The sequence below is a fragment of the Hyperoodon ampullatus genome (assembly GCF_949752795.1).
Source record: "Hyperoodon ampullatus genome assembly, chromosome: 8".
In the NCBI taxonomy this organism is placed as follows: Eukaryota; Metazoa; Chordata; class Mammalia; order Artiodactyla; family Ziphiidae; genus Hyperoodon; species Hyperoodon ampullatus.
The window spans coordinates 55,547,169-55,568,055 of record NC_136921.1 but is presented as its reverse complement, the minus strand read 5'-3'; the positions used below and the strand labels follow the sequence as shown (position 1 = coordinate 55,568,055).

Genomic DNA, 20,887 nt, shown 5'->3' with positions numbered 1-20,887 from the left:
TGCAAAAAATAATTGAACATATTTTTCTTTCAGGTATTTTCTGCATTTCAGTAAGGAATTTTCGTATCATAAACCAAAGGGCAATTAGCAAGCATTTTCATGCAGCAATTGAGCACATGCTATATAGATGCACATATTATAATTGCTCTGAGATAAGTGCTGATTAAGATGAGATAAATAATCATGCTATTGATTTAATCAAATTAAAACCAACGTGTTATACTACTATATACCCACCAGAATGGCTTAAATCAAAAACATGGAAAATATCAAGGGCTGGCAAGAATGTGGAGCAATTGTAGCTCTTCTCACTCTGCTGGCTGGAGCATAAATGCTTTGGCAAACTAGTTGGCAGTATCTGCTAAAACTAAACATATATATACTATGTAACCCAACAATTTCACTTCTATTTATATACACAAGAGAAATGTGTACAAATGTGGACCATCCCCCCCCAAAAAAACCTGCCTGAAAATGTCCATAGCACCACTATTTATAATCAACCAAACTAGAATCAACAGTAGAATATCTACAATATTTATTCAGCCACAGTAAAATAGAGAAATATATTGTGATAAACTCATTGAATCAAATGCTATAAAGTAATGAGAATTCATAAACTACTGTTGCATGAAAGAGCATGAATGGAGCTCACAACCATAATGTTGAACCAAAGAAGCTGGACACAAAAGAGTATAGTCTGCACGGTTCCATTCATAGAAAGTTAAGAAATAGGCAGTACTCATCTATGGTGTCAGAAGACAGAATAGCAGTTATGCTTGGTGGACTGGTTGATACATAGGGGCTTAGGTAGTCCTGGTAATACTTTGTGTATTGGCCTCTGGGTTGGTTACACAGGTGAGTTTATATTGTGAAAATTCATGGAGCTGCACCCTATGCTGTGGGCATTTCTCTGCATTTATATTATATCCCAATTAGAAGTTCATATTTAAATTATTTTCTCAAAAATGTTTAATAAAGACTTGCTATATATAAGCCTCTTTTGCTAGGTGTTGGGATACAAAGATATTTATTAATAATGATTCATTTCATAAATATTTTGAGCGGCTTACTCTGCACCATGCCCTTACTTGGGTGCTGGGGTACAGAACTGAAAACAAACAAATTGGGACAAGATCCCTTCTTCTTCCAGTGATAATTAATGATCAAAGTAAAGGTGAAAATGACAATGATGATGAGCTAAATGGTGCCATTTACTGATCTGGTAATTTCCGACACAAAGCCACAGCCAAGGAATAAGCATTTTAAGAGGGCTGCACTGGAGAGCTTTTGGTGCTCCCCAAATCATGCTATGCTGGAATGAATTATCCTATACATTCCGAGTTTCTTTTATACAAACAATATTTTTTTTTTATTCAGGAAAACTGCAAAGTAGTGTATCAGCTGGTGCAAAATAAAATAAACTTTATGAGGTGCTAAGTAATAAAACTTTAGATATTGTATAAAGCAGGTTAACAGAGAATGGTAAAAGGAGAGAAAATGTCATGCCTTCTAATATAGGGAGGCAAAGTACAGAGTCATCTACGGACTTGAATTTCTTTTGTGGTAATAGTCAATAGTGGAAGGAGGGACCATGAAATGGCTTTAATGTCTTTCCCTGGGCAAACTTAAAAGCTGAAAATTGCTTGCCTTCTTGCCTGCACACTCTCAGCTGATGTTCTTTTATGATTTCACTGAAAAAGAAGAAGTAATACTTCTGGACAATGGTGTCCAGTTGAACATATGCATTAGTCTTTGTTCACTCCCAATAAGCCACAAAGACAATAGTAAAGGAATTTATTACAAAAAGACTAACAAAACAAAACAAAGGAGGGAGGGTAAGGCAGTATCCTACAAGGACAAAGAACATGGGAGAGGACAAAGGCAACAACGGAAAACAGATGGGCTAGTGGTAACTGACGTAGTACACCAAGAAAGCTGATTATTAAGCCTTCAAAGGAAAAGAAAGAAAGTAACTCCATTTACACATCAGAACACATGGAAAATTCAGGAATTCACCTTTGGAAATGTGAATGAAGGTGAGGTAGAAAAACTGGAGGATTTATTGAAAGTGTGTTTAAGAAGTACCTAAGCTCTCAAATCCCAATTCCCCAATTCCCAGAGCTAGGTGATGGCCCCAGCCCTGCCCCTGCAGGTAATTGAAGGTTTATTATCTGGAGAGGTTCACAAAACAGGTCTTTGGATTAGAGAACACATGGCCCAATTAAGGATGGGAACATCATATTGAAAACAGGGTTTAAGGAAAAGTTAACATATTGAAAAAAATGACTACTACCTTAGTGACTTAAACAATGCACATTTATTATTTTTCAGTTTTGTAGTATAGGAATCCAACCTGGAACTCACTAGGCTAACGTCAGTGCTCTGGCAGAGCTGCATTCCTTTCTGGAGGCTCTAGAGGAGAATCATCTCCTTACCTCTTTCATGTTCTGGAAGCCACCCACATGCCTTGGGGCCATGGCCCCTTTCTCTGTTTTCAAAGTCAGCAGCCTTGTATCTCCCTGGGTCTTGCTTCTTTAGTCACATTTTCTGTTTTTCCTTTCCCATCTCCTCATCCACTTTTAAGGACACTGGTGAATAAAATGTTCCCATCCAGAGGATCCAGGACAATCTAATCTTTCCATCTCAAGATCTTTAACTTAATCACATCTGTGAAGAATCTTTTGCTATTTAAGGTAATATATTCACAGATTTCAGGGGTTAGAATGTGGATATCTTTGGGAGCCATCATTCTGTCTACCACATCAGCCTTTTTTCATTGGGTTTCCCAAATACTGATTGCTAGGATTATCTATTTCACATGTGATTTAAGAAGAGAGTCTTCTAGGGGTCCTGACAAGCAGAAGAGTAAAGACTTAAAAGACTGAAATTGAAGGTGTTCCCAAATGAAAATGCCCCTGTAGTTACATATCCTGCATCATCAATTTCCTTGCCATATCTCCCTTTGATCATCACCTTCATTTGCACTCAGGCTCATTACAAAACTGCTTTAAAGCATGTGTATATTTTCTATCTCCACGCCCTCTCTCCTCTTCCTCCATTATTACCTCTTGGACTTACTTTAATCACACTTTTACTATCATTCCAGAGAAAACTCATATCAAGATCATCAACAGAGTCCCCTTTGCCAAACTCAATAGCCAATTCTTATCTTAGTAAACCTCTCAGAACCATTTGAAACAACTGATTACTCTTTCTTTTTTGAAAAACTCTCATCTTCCCATTTTCTTGGTTTTCCTTCTAGTTGACTGGCTCTTTCCCAGTCTCATTTGTAAGATCTTTCCCTTTGCTCTAATCTATGAATATCTGTGTTCCCCAGGGTGCAATTTCTTTCTTTCTTATCAATATATATCAGATTTATAGCTGACGCCTAATTTATACCCCCTTTACTCTCTGAACTCCAATCTGTCACTCCAAGCCTTCTCAGTTGGAAAGCTAATATCTCAAATTTACTGTGTTCAAAAGCTAGCTTTTGATTTTCTCTCTCAAATTTGCTTCTAATATTTCTCATCTCAACAAATGGCACGACCATTCTCATGATTGCTCAGGCCCTAAACCCTAGCAATCATCTTTGATACTTCTCTTTCTTCCACATTCTACAATCACTTTACAAGCAAATCCTTTCATCTGTACCTTCCAGATACAGTCCAAATGTGACCACCTCACCACCTTCACTTGTACAAAACCTGTCTAACCATCAGTCTCTCTCACCTGGAATTCTGGGATGTCATTCAAACCTTCATCCCTGCTGCTGCTTACATACCCCAAAATTCCTTCTCCATACTCCATCTAGCAAGGTCCTTTTCAAATGTAAATAAGAGCATGTCATTCACTCTGTCACAAACCTCCCATAGCTTCATGATGCTGTTAGAAAAATATACTTTAACCTTATTTTAGAAGACTATACAATTTGAGTACTGGCACCAGCCATATGGGACGTGGTGTAATCCATCTTGTTATAACAAGCCAAGAAGTTTCCTGCTTTGGAACTCTTTCCCCTTGGAATTCTCTTAATATAGATCTTTACATTCATTCAAGTCTCTCACATTTTTCAGGTCTCTGCTTAAATATTTTGCTGACCAGCCTCTCCAAAACAGAAGGCTCCATCACACCAATCCAATTTTACTTTTCTTCTTGGCATTTCATAGCAAAGACATTCCATTATATAGTATTTTATGCATTTATTTTTTTCTCTGCTGCTCTAAGTTCTTTGAGGACAGTAACTTGTTTTGTTCACTTTTGTATCCCCAGTGCCTGATACATAGAAGGCAAATATTCATAGATACTTTTTGAATTCATAAATGATTGCTGTCATGTATGAACCATGAAGATGTCCTCTAGTTTGGAGGTTTCACGAAAGATAAACGGATAAACTGTTTCATTCATTATAACACCATTTTATTAAGGCCAAAAATGGTTTGGAATGCAAGATGTCTGGAAAACCTGCTTCAGATATATATAAAGTGTGTAACACAGTGAGTTTGCATTAGTTAGCTAGGGCTGCCATAACAAAATATCACAGACTGGGTGGCTTAAACAACATGCATGTAAGGCTTGAGGCTGAAAGTCTGAGATCAATGTGTTGGCAGGGTTGGTTTCTTCTGAGGGCTCTCTCCTTTGACTTGTAGATAGCCACCTTCTACCTGTATTTTCACATGGTTTTTTCCTCTGTGTGTGTCTATGTCCTAATCTCCTCTTCTTATAAGGACATCAGTCAGATTGGATTAGAGCCTGCCCCAATGATCTCATTTAACATTAATTACATCTTTAAAGACCCTGTCTCCAAATACAGCCACATTTTGAGGTACTGCGGGTTAGGACTTCAATACATAGATTTGGGTCGGGGAGGGGGGACACAATTCAGCCCATAACACATATCTAGTAGTTGTGTTATTTTTATTATATAAGGCTTCATCCATTTGAGCTGAGAGGTATGGCTTAAAGGCCCTCTTGTTCAAGTGTGTTTTTCCTCAATCAACCTGCCACAATTCTGCCACTAGCAATTTGTTCTCTTAAAGCTTTCCTTTCTCTCCTGAGACTTTGCTTTAATACTGCTAAGAGGCCTGGCTGGGATGAGAGTGAGAAGTGCCACAGCTCATTTATACATATTACTTGATAAGCTAGCCTGGTCAATCATTTCTCAAAGCCATGAGAAAATAGGACGTAAGAGACACAGATTTACCATATGCTAACACATGTATATGGAATCTAAGAAAAAAAAAAATGTCATGAAGAACCTAGGGGTAAGACGGGAATAAAGACACAGACCTACTAGAGAATGGACTTGAGGATATGGGGAGGGGGAAGGGTAAGCTGTGACAAAGTGAGAGAGTGGCATGGACATATATACACTACCAAACGTAAAATAGATAGCTAGTGGGAAGCAGCTGCATAGAACAGGGAGATCAGCTCGGTGGTTTGTGACCACCTAGAGGGGTGGGATAGGGAGGGTGGGAGAGAGGGAGATGCAAGAGGGAAGAGATATGGGGATATATGTATATGTATAACTGATTCACTTTGTTATAGCAGAAACTAACACACCACTGTAACGTAATTATATTACAACAAAGATGTCAAAAAAAAAAAAAAAAGACACAGATTTTGAAGAAAAAGAGGTAGATGCCCAAGTTTGGCAGCCTGAGCAACTAGCCCCCAGGGGAACAGGCAGTGAACAAAGGGAAGGAAAGACGATTTGTCTATTAGCCCTTTGCCTGGGTTGGTGATCAGGAGCACCTCTACAATTGTGCTAGCAGCTATTTATTCCAACATGCTTACCAGTGATTTTGCAACATTGGGACTAGGTTAAGACTCAGAATTGGTGGGTATTGAATTACTGAATCAAGTAAGTTCACTGGTGTTGAATAACAATAAACACATAGAAGTAAGCTCTGCCTTGGCAACTGACTTCATAGATAACTTGATAGGGAGTTACCTGCTTTGGGCACCGTGTGCCCACTTGAAATGGAACTTCCTAAATCTAGCAAAATGATACACTATGCTCATGCAACTGAATAGTTGACCACACTGGGTTTTCTTCTTGATTTTACATACTAAATCATTGTTTACGATTAATATTTTGGCTTTTGCTTATTCATTCTCTAACATTTATTGCCATTTTCCTCAGTTGGTAATAAAATTATCCTTCTTTCTTCCCAAATCATTTCTAAATAGACTTTTTCGATGAACTCGGGCCAGCTGTTTCCTTTGCACCACTGCTATATTTACCAAACAAATATGTTAAACAGACTCCCTCAGTAAATAACTGAGCATTCACTAAATTCTTTCAGAGCTGTGTTCTTTTTATATTAAAATATATCATTACTGTTCATAGGTATTCTCATATTAGTTTCCAAGGCTAATAGTGGAGATTATTAAAGGCCTTAAATTGACCTTTCAATGTACTGACATCCAAAATTAAGATAATGCCCATCAATTTTACTAACACAGAGCAAAAGAGAGACATGGCATCACAGTCAGAATCACCTAATTTGTTAGCAGTGATGGCCATGTATCACTGCAGGGATGTGGGCGTGCTCCATGCAGTTGGTTTTTCCACTGATATCATTTGCAGGAAATGTTAAGGATTGTGGCTGCAATGCAGATGTAATCCCACAATATACATGGAAGCTCAAGGCACATATACTTCCAGGGATACTTAAAGATGACCAAAAGCCAGAGGATACTGTGTGAAAATCAGAGTGTACTTGGATAAGCAACACTGTTGTTTGTATAAAAATATATAAATTCCACTGCCACATTTCCCCAGTGTCTCCATTTCTACACACCTGATTTTCCTAGATTGCATTCCTCCTCCACAGCGCAGGGACCTCAGCTCATTGTGGATTTTGCATGGAGACCAGTGTTCTACAACCCAGGAATACTGATTGCACTCACTGTAACACGGGACTGCCTCATGTACCTGTCAAGAACAGGAAAGGAAAAGAAAATTATGTGGCACTATCCAAGTTATGGAAAAATAGCCTATCTTTTAGTAAAGTCGGCTGAACAGAACCCAAGAACTATACTCTGGCCCCAATAGCCAAATTGCGTTCCTCAAAAGCAAGATATATTTGGCTTCTCTGAAATTACTGACTTACCTAAAGAAACATACAGGGGAAATCAACTAGAATATGATGGCATGCCTTTGCAGAAGAGAACAAAGGACAGTTGTTACCTACTGCCAAGAACCAGAATTCCATTACCTTTTCATTTCCTCAAAGAGCTCACACAGCATCTATTATGATGGTCCAGCTCTCAATTATATGGTATACTGTATTCTCAGATGTACTTTACAATGTCAATTGACACAAATAGAGGTAAGGCAAATTTACTCTTGAATATAAGGTTCTTAGAATGCAAAAGGAAAGTGGTATTATTTGTGCCAGAAATTTCTTTTTATGTCCTCAAATGATCAATGCTAATAGGCAATCATTTAGCCTTCTGGGCATTGTGGCTTATATGAATTTAGCAATGTGTAGGATGTTTTCAGAGCATAGCTAAAACACACAGACACACACACACACAAGACAAACGCACACGTTAGAGGCTGTGCATGATTACTGACTGTGAATATATATAGATTTATAGTAGAAACAATAAATACAGTCAATGAATTCTTAGGTTACTTCCTATGCATTTATTTGTGATGATTTTCTCCTGAAATTTTATACCATTGGGTGGTCAATTGAGTTTGCCTCTTCAAGACTGAATTTAAAAGGCATTACTCCTCCATAGTGAACACAGATTTCTCCCTTGGTAAGAAAAAAAATTGTTTTGTCATATGATATGTTACTCTAGATCACAAAGATGGCTCTAGTGTAGCATGCTGATGAGTAGTGATTCAACCTATTACCAAAATAGTTAATTAGTGCTTTTTGTTTTAAACAAGAACTTAAGCCCCATGCCTTTCCTCCCCTTGCCTTTCCAATTCCATAAAATTGTAAATGATGACTAGGCTGTGCTATCCAAACAGAACCATTACTTGCAAGTTTCCACTAAATGCAAGGGAAAGCACTACGTAACGGGATAACCAGAAAACAAGACTGGAGCACTGTCAGCATGTGAGATGGAAATCAGATGAGAAAAGGTTATTGGCGAGACTACATCTTAGGAATCACAAATAATGTCAGAAACTATTTTTAACTGTGGGGTTCGATTTGGCTCTCACATGTAGAGCATACAACAATAAGGGAAACTGCAAAGTGAAAAATATGTGAGGGCAAAATGAAAGGAGATGGGAAAATAGAAGTGGAAATGGGTGTGAGGAAAGGAAGGAATTAAGTAATAAAAGAATCACATTTCATGCTGTGAATGCTGACAAGAATGGAATGAAAGGGTCAGAAGCAGTGCCTACATTAGAATAAGGAAGTAATAACTTGGAAAGGAAAAAAGTCTGCCCCCTAAAACTCATAGAGGTAAGAGAAAAAAATCTATAAAAATGAAAAGACGCGACCCAAATCTAAGAGACACCAGGGAACTAAGCTGATGACAGTTGAGGATTTAGCTGACCCAGCTTCACCATGGAAATTAAGCTGTCACTGAATTTACACGTTTGTTCTATAAACTCTTCAATATGTATCAAACAATTTAAAGAAAGTTTTTTGGCTTTCCTATGAGATATAAGAAAGTCTGCTAAAGCACTTTGCACAAATGGGGGAGATGAAGAAATTAATTAAAAAAGTAATTTTTCCCACAGCTCATGCATGAATCTGAGAGCAAGTGGATAGGATAGACTCTGAGATGGACCTATTTTTCTAAAGCTCTCAAAATACTAAGCAGAGCTTACACTTTCCCCCTCCCTCCCGTATAAAGCCCCAAGGTCAGATGGAAAATGAAAAACTGTTTAGTTGCATGTACCTTTGATATACACACTTGAACACCTGGTCATGTATTGGTTTACTGTTTTTATTCTCTATGCTCCAGTGATCTACATCTGTAGCAGAGTCACTAACCTCATCTCCAAGCTATTGGAAGGCAGGGGGCAGGTCTGTGTAGGGAGATGTTGACCCACCTTCTTGAATAATGGTGTAAAAACGGGACCTCTTGAAGAAGATTCTCCATCACATGGATTTACCTGATTTTTTCCCCAATGTGTCTGCCATTTTAATATTGCTTATACTGTCACTTCTGGCTGACAAATCCCTACCTTCATTCAAAGTCCAAGGGAATCCCACCACTTCCACAAGGCCTTTCCCATGACTCCAGTTGGCATGCCTTTGGTACTCAGTGAGACTTTCAGTTTTAAGCAGCTTTGTAGCCAGATGATAATGTCAGGTGCCATGTGCAAGGCTGGGCCAGTGGTGGCCATTAGGGCCACATTGTGTGGAGCTTGGGGAGGAAACACATTCAATGAAGTCATCACCTTGACTCCTCTCTATATGTCTCCTATTCTCTCATCTACTTGAGCTTTTTTGCTAACTTTAGTCTTAATGTCTCCTTTGTACTGTAAATGATACTTAAAGAATATGCCAAGAGAAACACAATTTGAACCCTCTACTCATAAATACGCTTCTGGTTTTAACCAAAGTCAGACCCGGACTCTCAGTGTTTGTTTATATGACTACCTGAACAAAACTTGTGAGTCTTAGGAAGGCAAGGACTATGCTTCTACGATGTCTGCATTTTGTAAAACATTCGGAGGAGGGGGTGATGCCCAATCAGTATTTGTTGAATTGAAAAATATTTTTGAAGGGGCACAGATTGCTAAATGACCCTCACTTAATTTTCTAGAGAACATAGGCTCATAAATGGAATGTATAAGGGGTGTTTTACAAAGCTCAAATGACAATAAGAAGGAACAAAAATGAAACCCTTCTCTTTCCATTATGGGGCTTTGGTGAAGAATAGCCATCATTACATTAGCAAAAGGTGCTGCCTGACGATTTTTGTTATGGGAAAGAAAGGCTGTCCCTAAAGAATTGTGAGAGTTGTTTGTTTAGAGACCTTGTTCATCAGGCAAGGAATCTTACCTAGAGGATCAAAAACACCCACAAGAGGCAAAAAGGCAGCAGGCCGTCAAGAATAAAAATTTACTATCCAGATGCCCAATTTCTTCTCATGTCAGTCCTCTATGTTCCGGCTATTTCATATTGGTATTTGGTTGGTGCTTATTATACTTCCATAACGGAAATGTGTTAAAGCATGGACTTTATCAGGGAATCATGCGGAAATGTTCTGAAGGAGAAAAATGAGCCATGGGAAAGTTAAATGAAAATCATTTCTAAATGGAACAAATTAGGAAGAAAATAACAGGGTTTAACAGGGCCACCGATGCTAAGAAATGCCACTGAAAAATCTAAATCCTCTGAGAGAAGTAACATTTCATTCTCCTGGTAATGAGTCCTATCTAATACTTCTTTATTGGGGAATTGTGGTTTTTGTTTTTTGTTTTTTAACATCTTTATTGGAGTAAAATTGCTTTACAATGCTGTGTTAGTTTCTGCTTTACAACAAAGTGAATCAGCTATACATATACATATATCCCCATATCTCCTCCCTCTTGCGTCTCCTTCCCACCTGTCTAGGTGGTCACAAAGCACTGAGCTCATCTCCCTGTGCTATGCGACTGCTTCCCACTAGCTATGTATTTATCTATTTTACACTTGGTAGTATATATAAGTCCATGCCACTCTCTCACTTCGTCCCAGCTTACCTTTCCCCCTCCCTGTGTCCTCAAGTCCATTCTCTATATCTGCGTCTTTATTCCTGTCTTGTTCCTAGGTTCTTCAGAACCATTTTTTTTTTTAGATTCCACATATATGTGTTAGCATATAGTATTTGTTTTTCTCTTTCTGACTTACTTCACTCTGTATGATAGACTCTAGGTCCATCCACCTCACCACAAATAACTCAATTTCGTTTCTTTTTATGGCTGAGTAATATTCCATTGTATATATGTGCCACATCTTCTTTATCCATTCATCTGTTGATGGACACTTAGGTTGCTTCCATGTCCTGGCTATTGTAAATAGAGCTGCAATGAGCATTGTGGTACATGACTCTTTTTGAATTATGGTTTTCTCAGGGCATATGCCCAGTAGTGGGATTGCTGGGTTGTATGGTAGTTCTCTTTTTCGTTTTTTAAGGAACCTCCATACTGTTCTCCATAGTGGCTGTATCAATTTACATTCCCACCAACAGTGCAAGAGGGTTCCCTTTTCTCTACACCCTCTCTAGCGTTTATTGTTTGAAGATTTTGTGATGATGGACATTCTGACTGGTGTGAGGTGATACCTCATTGTAGTTTTGATTTGCATTTCTCTAATGATTAGTGATGTTGAGCATTCTTTCATGTGTTTGTTGGCAATCTGTATATCTTCTTTTGAGAAATGTCTATTTAGGTCTTCTGCCCATTTTTGCATTGGGTTGTTTATTTGTTTTTTTTTTTTTTTGATATTGAGCTGCACGAGCTGCTTGTAAATTTTGGAGATTAATCTTTTGTCAGTTTCTTCATTTGCAAATATTCTCTCCCATTCTGAGGGTTGTCTTTTTGTCTTGTTTATGTTTTCCTTTGATGTGCAAAAGCTTTTAAGTTTCATTAGGTCCCAATTGTTTATTTTTCCATTTCTCTAGGAGGTGGGTCAAAAAGGATCTTGCTGTGATTTATGTCATAGAGTGTTCTACCTATGTTTTCCTCTAAGAGTTTTATAATGTCTGGCTTTACATTTAGTTCTTTAATCCATTTTGAGTTTATTTTTGTGTATGGTGTTAGGGAGTGTTCTAATTTCATTCTTCATGCCTGTGCCCATGGCAGACATTACTAGTCACGTATAGTGTTCTTTTTCAGCATTTTTTCCTACACTGAAGGCCAGGCAGCCACTACCAATGGATTGCAGTACATGTGTGCAATCCTGATCAATGTATATTAGAGAGAGTGGGCAGCTGGACCAGTAAGACATCCCTATGACTCCAGATGGGGGAAGGGGTGTATTGCTACAGACCCAAGGAAATAAAATTTTATAACATCAAGTTAGGTTTCCACACCTTCCAAGAGAAATCAAGGAAACACTCCCATTTACCAATGCAACAAAAACAATAAAATACCTAGGAATAAATCTACCTAAGGAGACAAAAGACCTGTATGCAGAAAACTATAAGACACTGATGAAAGAAATTAAAGATGATACAAACAGATGGAGAGCTATACCATGTTCTTGGATTGGAAGAAACAACATTGTGAAAATGACTGTACTACCCAAAGCAATCTACAGATTCAATGCAATCCCTATCAAACTACCAATGGCATTCTTCACAGAACTAGAACAAAAAATTTCACAATTTGTATGGAAACACAAAAGACCCCAAATAGCCAAAGCAATCTTGAGAAAGAAAAACAGAGCTGGAGGAATCAGGCTCCCTGACTTCAGATTATACTACAAAGCTCCAGTAATCAAGACAGTATGGTACTGGCACAAAGACAGAAATATAGATCAATGGAACAGGATAGAGAGCCCAGAGATAAACCCACACACATATGGTCACCTTATTTTTGATAAAGGAGGGAACTGTGTTTTTATAATTCTGTAGTTCCAGAGTCATATCATAAACTCATTCATTTAGTCAGTCTTTTAATATTTGTTAAATAAGCCTTTGCTCACTGTAACTGATCAACTTAATTAAGGACTGTTTTCTGAAATTACTCTCCACCTATGGACTGGTATAAACTTGGAAGTAGGGTCTCATTAGGGTTCAGCAGGTATCATTATTGTACATCAGAGTCTTAGGGTTCAAGGGCTCAAATAAAGCAAATAATCCAACAACCAAAATTAAAAAAAAAAAAGGAAAGAAAGAAAGGAAAAGTCATGGCCCCCAATTTTCTACAGAATAAATTTTTGCTCCAGTGAAGCTGCCAGTCAAGACCCAGGTAGGAAACTTCAGGCTTGAGACCTCCATGCTGGGCACTGTGCTACTTGGAACTTGAACATGAGTTCAAAGGTCCAACTGGGGGCTTCCCTGGTGGCACAGTGGTTGAGAGTCCGCCTGCCGATGCAGGGGACGTGGGTTTGTGCCCCAGTCTGGGAGGATCCCACATGCCACGGAGCGGCTAGGCCCGCGAGCCATGGCCTCTGAGCCTGCGCATCCGGAGCCTGTGCTCTGCATTTGGAGACGCCACAACAGTGAGAGGCCCGCATACAGCAAAAAAAAAAAAAAAAAAAAAAAAAAGGTCCAATTGGGACTAGAGATTCCTGCAAGTCAGAGCCAGGGTCTGTCCCATTGGAATGTGAGAGGAAATGGTCTCTAGGAGTGGTAAGATTGTTAAAGCACTACGGGCTTCCTTCTCCCACAAAAGGTTGTGAGTTCTCAGCCAAAAGTGCACAAATTTGCCTCTGATTAGGTCTACGATTCTCATCCCTTAATTCAAAGAACTTCCCTGCTAGTCCTTTTCTGCTGGTCTATACTTTCTTTCTTCCTCCAGAGCTTACACTTTCCTTCCAGAAGGGTCCTCTAGGCTACACCTTCCTTCAACTTACCAAATTCTGTCCCTTTTCTTATTCAATCAGCCGTGAAGTTATGCTCTCTTCCATTACGACTTGTCTGACTGGCTGGAAATTATCACATTTATACAAATAATCTTTTGGTTCCATTTTTGTTCATCATGCATTTATAATTTGTTTGTGTACAATGTAGTGTGTACATGCAATGTTAAAATGTTCAGTCCTAATTCAACTGCAGCCGCATGCTTTACAATGAGCCCATCCATCACTAGTCCTTGGTCATCAGTGGTTACACAATAACACTCTGTGGATCTTTATGGCTTATACAAGACACTCCATGTCTTAGGTCTTGATCATCACAATCATTTGAGTTAGAAAATGTTGGTGTGATCCCTATTTACAGGTAAAAATGACTGAAATTTGAAGAAGCTAAGTTAGTCATTTATGGCTTATAAATGACGAAGCTGGTGCTTAAACTGAGATTATTTGAGAATCCAACCCTGGTGATGCCAAGAGTTCACAGGCTCTGCCTGTTTAGCTTGTACAAGCACATCACCATGCTTCAAGAGCCAGTCAATATCTTTTCAATGATGAAGATAATGCTAACATTTATAAATTCCTGAAAAAAAGAAAACCAAGAGCTGAATATTCAAAGATGTCTATACAGTAAATGATGCATATTACTTTATGTAGAAAATAATATTACCTAAGCAATTCATTCCTAGTCTTTAGGTATGGAATCTCTTTTCACAATTTCAAAAATCCAAAAAATGTCTCAGAAAACTTGCAAATTTAAAGCAAGATTAGGCCTGTGTCTTTTGAATGGTTGCAACTCTTTGTGTGAAGATGATGGGTTAAAACAATATTCCACGAATGGTTTTAAATTGGTATCTGTGGGAAAATCATTAGGCCTGTCATTTTGTGCTATGAGTTGCTCAGAAGGGCAGCACTTGGAGTCAGGATTTTCTGGAGATCTGGAGTCTGGTGATCCATAATATAGGGTGTGGGTAACTGTCAGTTTTAGCCCAGACGTTCAAGTCTGAGGCCCTGGCTAACCTCCTCTTCCCAGATGTTTTCCCACACTACCTCCTTAGCTTCCTGAGAATTCTCTGAGCTTACCATCATCCCTGGTATGTAAGATTCACCATTGGTTTGTTTTATTTATTTATTTATTTATTTATTTTATTCTTTTGGCTGCATTGGGCCTTCGTTGCAGCAAGCAGGGGCTTCTCATTGTGGTGACTTCTCTTGTGGCAGAGCACGGGCTCTAGGCACATGGGCTTTAGTAGTTGTGGCACATAGGCTCAGTAGTTGTGGTGCACGGGCTTAGTTGCTCCACGGCATGCAGGATCTTCCCGGACCAGGGCTCGAACCCGTGTTCCCTGCATTGGCAGGCGGATTCTTAACCACTTCGCCACCTGGGAAGCCCTCACCATTGGTTTTAAACATGCATTATATATTTTCTTTTCAATTTTGATGTTAAAAAAATCTGAAAATGAACTTAATAATGCTGAATGAGTTTTATTTGCAAGACTTATTGACAAAGTGTTGAACTTTAAAGCCAATGGGAAGTTTATTACAATAATGACCATGGTAGTTTCATTCCCTATCTCCTAAGAATAGTGGTTTCCAAGCTTGCAGACCTGGAGAACTGCTGCATTGTTGCAAGGGGCCCGTGAACGCATTCTCGTTCCAAACTTTTTCTGTAGTCTCAATGAATAATATAATCTCATAAATGTTAGTCCCATCACTTGTCAAATGAAGGCAGGGAATGTGATTTAAAAGTTTTAATTTCATTTGAAGGAACTGCTGAATTTGAAATCACTCATTAGGAATTTTCTCAACCCAGGCTAACTAAGAGCACAAAGTCCTCGTATCACTCAGGGAACCACTGCCTTTACATGTAAACAAGAGAATAAATAAACTGAAAAGGAGGCTATGCCCTACATTGTTTATATTTTGATAAGATGTTATACAGAGCAGCCCTCTTTCTAAAAGTGAATATTGAAATAAAATTTTCCTGAGAAGTTCTAACCTCCAGATTCTTTACTTTTTATTTTCCAGTGGTCTATAATACTTAACCCCTTCCCTCTGGTCTGAATATCACTGCTGACCTTTTAAGCACAGGGTCCTCATTATCAAGACCAACACCCATGCACAGCTAAACTGTCTCTACCATCCACATAGTCTTATTTTCCTCCCCCCATGGCAGGGGGTGGAGGGATGGGAGATGGGAGAGCTGGGTACTGAGACTGAGCAAATGTGGCCTCAAGCCATGCATGTACTTCTTCCCCTTCCCCATGCTTCCTTCCCATTCAAGATGTCACACACGGGCCACCCATTACAGAGGGTATTTAAAAGAGGAGAACCACAAAGCCCTCATCCAGAAGGCCATGGTTAAGCTCAGTAATCTGTGCTGAGGTAATGTAGATCATTCATAATGGTGAATAAGCAGAAATGCCTTAGTTTTTTTTACTGCATAGCATTATATTTCTCCTTTGGCAGATTTACATTTCATATTTGTGACATTTAAGCAACTATAAAAATAAACCATGGTCTTAAAGTGGACTACGTGGTAAGGGACATCAGCAACAAAAGTTGTCATTGTGCAGATCCCATAAAGCACAGGATATTCTAAAGCGTGTGTGCGCACACACACAAGCACTAAGCAGAATCCCTCTGTGCCTGGTATGTGATACAGAACTGGCGGAGCATACTGACACAGGCAACTTGGGGCAAGTTGAACTATAAAGCCCACTCTCTGTACCACAGCAGTGTAAACAATCATAACCAATAGAATGAGAGAGGGAAACTCACTCCAGAGTCTGGATTGCCTTCTCCAGTCCCCTGGGAGATGCTGCCCACTGCCATGCTGTGATATGAGAGCAGATGGAATTTTGTAGATTGCTCACAGTATACCAGGGACTACTGTCACAGTGGCCCTTTGGATTTTCATAGAACAGATTGCATTTATCAGTCAAGCTCAAGTGGGAAAAACCAAAAAAACAAAAAAAACCCAAAAGCAATCCCATACCATCTGTGATCGATACTTCCAGAAAACTTTGGAAGAGCCGAACACGTAACCCTTCAGAAAAGAGGTTATGGATGAATCTTGAGGATATTATGTAAAATAAGCCAATCGCATATGGATAAATACTGTATGAATATACATATATGAGGTATATCAGATAGTCAAACTCACTGAGGCAAAGAATAAGATGGTGGTTGTCAGGGGCCGCAGGGAGGAAAAAACAGGGAATTGCTAATCAATGGGCATAAAATTTCACATGAAAAGTTCTGGAGATCTGCTGTACAGTACTGCCTATGGATAACAATACTGTATTATCCTCTTAAAATCTGTTAAGAGGGTAGGGCTATCTTATGTTAAGTGTTCTTACCACCATAAAATTAAAAAGAGTTACATGTCTCAGAGGGGGTTTTGGATTGTACCATGGAAACGTGACCAGTGAAAGAACCTTTCTGCTCTTAGCATCTATAAGATGCTGTCTAGGGGTCTAGTGTACAGATTAGGTAGATAGATAGAGAGACAGATACAGACAAAGTAAGTCTGGGTCCAGAATATGACCACCAGAAATCAGGTAAGAAAGGAAAACTTTCTTACTCTGTTGCAATACAAAAGAGAGTCTGAAACAGAGACTACTTTGGCTTCTGGCAGGTAACAAAAGTTTTACGAGTTATAGGTGTAAGGCAGTGCTAAAGCAGAGATTAGCGGATCTCAGTTCTCACAAACAGATGCCCAAAGGATAAGTCAGAAAGGTATATGGTATTGTTTGAGGTTTATCAAGAAAGGGAGGAGAAGGGATTTAAGCCCGAGACTTGCAACTCATTATGTAAGTGTCCAACACAAGTGAAGGCTTTGGGGAAAACCGTTACCTTCCTTTGCTGGGATAGGATCTTGTATAACTCTCACTCATTCTCAGCAGTTGAGAGCATCATGCTATCCTTACTCTAGGATACAGGCAACTGTCTCTGCACTCGAATGTAAGAAGCCTATAGGAGCATGCCTAGGAAATCAATGTAATTTGAGTTATAAAAAATGTACTTGTGTAAAGAAGCAGTATGATCTAAGTTGCACATTCCTTGGGCAAAGAAATCCTATGTTTGTGTGGCTGAACTATCAGATACAAATGGACAAGGATGGGTAGCCCTAGTTGGGATTAATCTATTATGACCTACTTCAGATGAGAGATTTGTCAATTACGCAAACAAACAAACCAAAATCTAAATCTAATTCTCACAAACTATACACAAGGCCATGATACATACAGGATGAAGCTTGAAGACTGCAGCCACCTGGGGTAAGAAAATGGGAAATTTGATGAGGTAGAATTTAATTGGTAGATAATGGGCACGTGCCACTAAAACTTCTGAGATTTATATCAAGAGAGATATTCCAAATGAAGTTTAGGACATGTAAGTCATCTTAAATGTGAGGAAGATAAGATGGGAATGTGTGAGAGCACTGAGAAAGGTGAAGTGGTCCCAATATGAGGTTACGGTTATGAAAAAATAATCATTATATCTACTATTTTCACAAAGCTTCCAACATAACAAGGAAGAAGAGATACCAAGATTTGGTGGTGAAAATGAAAGAGACAAGTAAAACCTTAATGATACTTTTTGAACTCATTTAAGATTAGCATATTCTAGAACCTAGTGATGCATTAAAGTTTCCTCTTTTTTACCAACAGAATTGGAAGAAAGAAGACAAGGCATCAGCTTCCCCAGTGCCCTGAATTCCAGGGGGTATTGCTAATGAGCAGAGCGGCAGAAACTTGGATGTTTGCCAAGAAAACTTCTTCATAATGCTTTTACCATCTTATTTCATCTTATTTGGCTTAGTTGGGCTAAATCTGAGACCATGTGTGACCTGAAAAGCAATCTAGCCTTTGGGAGGTTTGCTCAGAACTTCCCAATATTCACAGTAGGCAAGCATAAAACTGGTTTCTAGGACCAAGTCCAAAAGGAAAGCCCCAAATTGGCAAGAAACGACTTTTCACATGTTTCCTATCATGCAGTGAGAACTCTGGGCCCACCATGTTACCGTCTCTTAATCATTGCAACAAACAAATCTTTCCTACTCTAAAATGCATTGGTTCTCATCTATCACTTGCTCCAAAGTCTATCAAGGAGTTAGAGAGAACAGAACAAAAGAAGGAGCCATCAAAAATGGCCTTTATTCTGCCTAGTAGAAGGAAAAAGATAAGAATTGCAGTCTGCAAACTTCATTCCTAATTTGGCTAATTTCTAAATGCTCCTGCTATCACAAAAGGCAGGAGAGGAGAACAGTGTATTTTTCACCCAAGAAAAAAACAGATAATTATTATTTTCATATAGTTTGGGGCAAAAAAGAAAAAAAATATTATAAAGAGACTTTTTGCACAAAGATATTATGTGTCACACACACACACAAAGTTTTTTTCTTCTGCAGATAAATGCATGAGGAAGCAGTTCTAAGGCTGTATTGTGCCCTAACAGTTCTCCCAGTTAAAATACAACGCCAGGCACAGCACAAAATGGCTTTTTAAAATATGAACTCTTAGCATGAGTCCTTCCATAACAAACCTGAGGTGTCTAAGACAAAGTTAAAGTGAAACAGAGCCACAAGTGATGTTTTATAACCAAGGATGGCACAGCCTGACCTTTGCAGAAATGAGAGGCAAGATTGATTGGCTAATGGAATCCCTGCCATTCACTTACATGGTGATAAATTGCAATCCTGGCTCTGATTTCCACCCTAATTTCATCAGTTGGAGACTCTTATTAGGGACTAATTGAAAGCTGCTTCTTTACAGAATAAAGAGTATTTTGTTGGAAACAGGCTTCCCTTGAGGCAGAAAGTGAAGAAGAGACAAAGACTGATACAGACCTTTTAGGCCCTGCACAAGATAAAACCAGAAGATGACTGCTTAAGGAAAATGCTAGTTTAAGGCAGACCTGTTCCTGACCTCCATTTTAGTAAATTTTGTTTTGACCAAAGGAAAGACACCTGATGGTAAAGCAGAAGTCATGTCTAACAAGCAAGTATCACTATATACAACATAAATGATGAGCCTATTCCTGGGTACTTGCAAAACACAGTATGTATTTGAAAAACTTGACAAAGAAGTTCTTAAAATGTGTTACAGGATGATCAATTAACCCATTTACATAAAGTGGGCAATTTTCTACAAGCCTGGACTCAATAAAAAACTAAAACATGAATACATAGCATGTGTGCAACCAGTGACAGCTTTTCTGAGACATTTACTGAGAACTAAGATTTCCAGATACCATATTTTCTATAAACAATCCTTCCTCCACCTCCACCCCCCAAATAAGAGAACTTATACACTGTGTCCCTGGGTTATACTCTGTGCTCAATAGATATATATTGATATAAATATGAACAAATGACTACAGAAATATTCTAAGCATGTTCCTAAAAAATGTACATAGACCAAACCATGATGCTGGTATGACCTGGAGTTAAAAGTTGTGCCCTCTTTGTAATTAACTTTACAGGAACATTAGTATTATGTATCAATTATTCAAATCTAATTGCTTGTAACTGTACTCTGGTCCCAACATTTCAAAGCAGATATCCAAATGAATTCAGAGATTTCTATTTCTTAGATTTTATTACTTCAAAATTCTCCATCTCTGATTTCATTTTTGATTTCTCTGAATATACATGATAGTAATTGGACAGTGTAACCCCACTTCCCCATCCCAATCATGGATGCCTTGAATTAATTATGAAAAATACAAGCTTCTAAAAGGACTTTTTCTTTCCCTGAAGGCAGGTAATATTCGAGGCGTCCAGGACTCAACATGTCTGCTAACTAAAAGCAGACCCTGCTGGTATGAGGGAACCAGCTCACAGCGACCACTGGATCTCTCTGAAGGCAGGGACCATCTCTTGCACATCTCTTATGTTGCACTTAGCATCTGACGTGTGCAGGGCCCATAATAGGCTCACGATAAATGCATGTTGAACTGAATGCTAGGAAGTATAGGGCTTATGGTCCTAGATCTGAGCTGGCATCTCACTTGGCGTGTGTGTGTAGGTCTGTTAAAATAGTCTTCCTGGGGCTTCCCTGGTGGCGCAGTGGTTGAGAGTCCGCCTGCCAGTGCAGGGGACACGGGTTCGTGCCCCGGTCCGGGAAGATCCCACATGCCGTGGAGCGGCTGGGCCCGTGAGCCATGGCCGCTGAGCCTGCGCGTCCGGAGCCTGTGCTACGCAACGGGAGAGGCCACAGCAGTGAGAGGCCCGCGTACCGCCAAAAAAAAAAAAAAAAAAAAATAGTCTTCCTTAGCAGGAACCACACTGCTTTGGATTGATGACATGGTATCCGCAGAGCAGTTTAGGAGATGGGCAGCATCAAGTACTTTACTTGGATTGGATTCCTGTCCTCCATTATTGGATTCCT

The 20,887-nt window shown here is 39.1% G+C and overlaps 1 protein-coding gene across 1 annotated transcript in view; it reads right to left on the bottom strand.

The window, feature by feature from the left end:
- The window catches only part of THSD7B (thrombospondin type 1 domain containing 7B), a gene marked incomplete at both ends in the record, with an annotated part of 801,311 nt that overhangs the window by 101,963 nt on the left and 678,461 nt on the right, over positions 1-20,887 (bottom strand). The window contains one exon of the mRNA XM_079709630.1: positions 6,807-6,940. Coding sequence (XP_079565756.1) covers positions 6,807-6,940 — 134 coding nt within the window. The remainder of the gene's footprint in view (positions 1-6,806; positions 6,941-20,887) is intronic.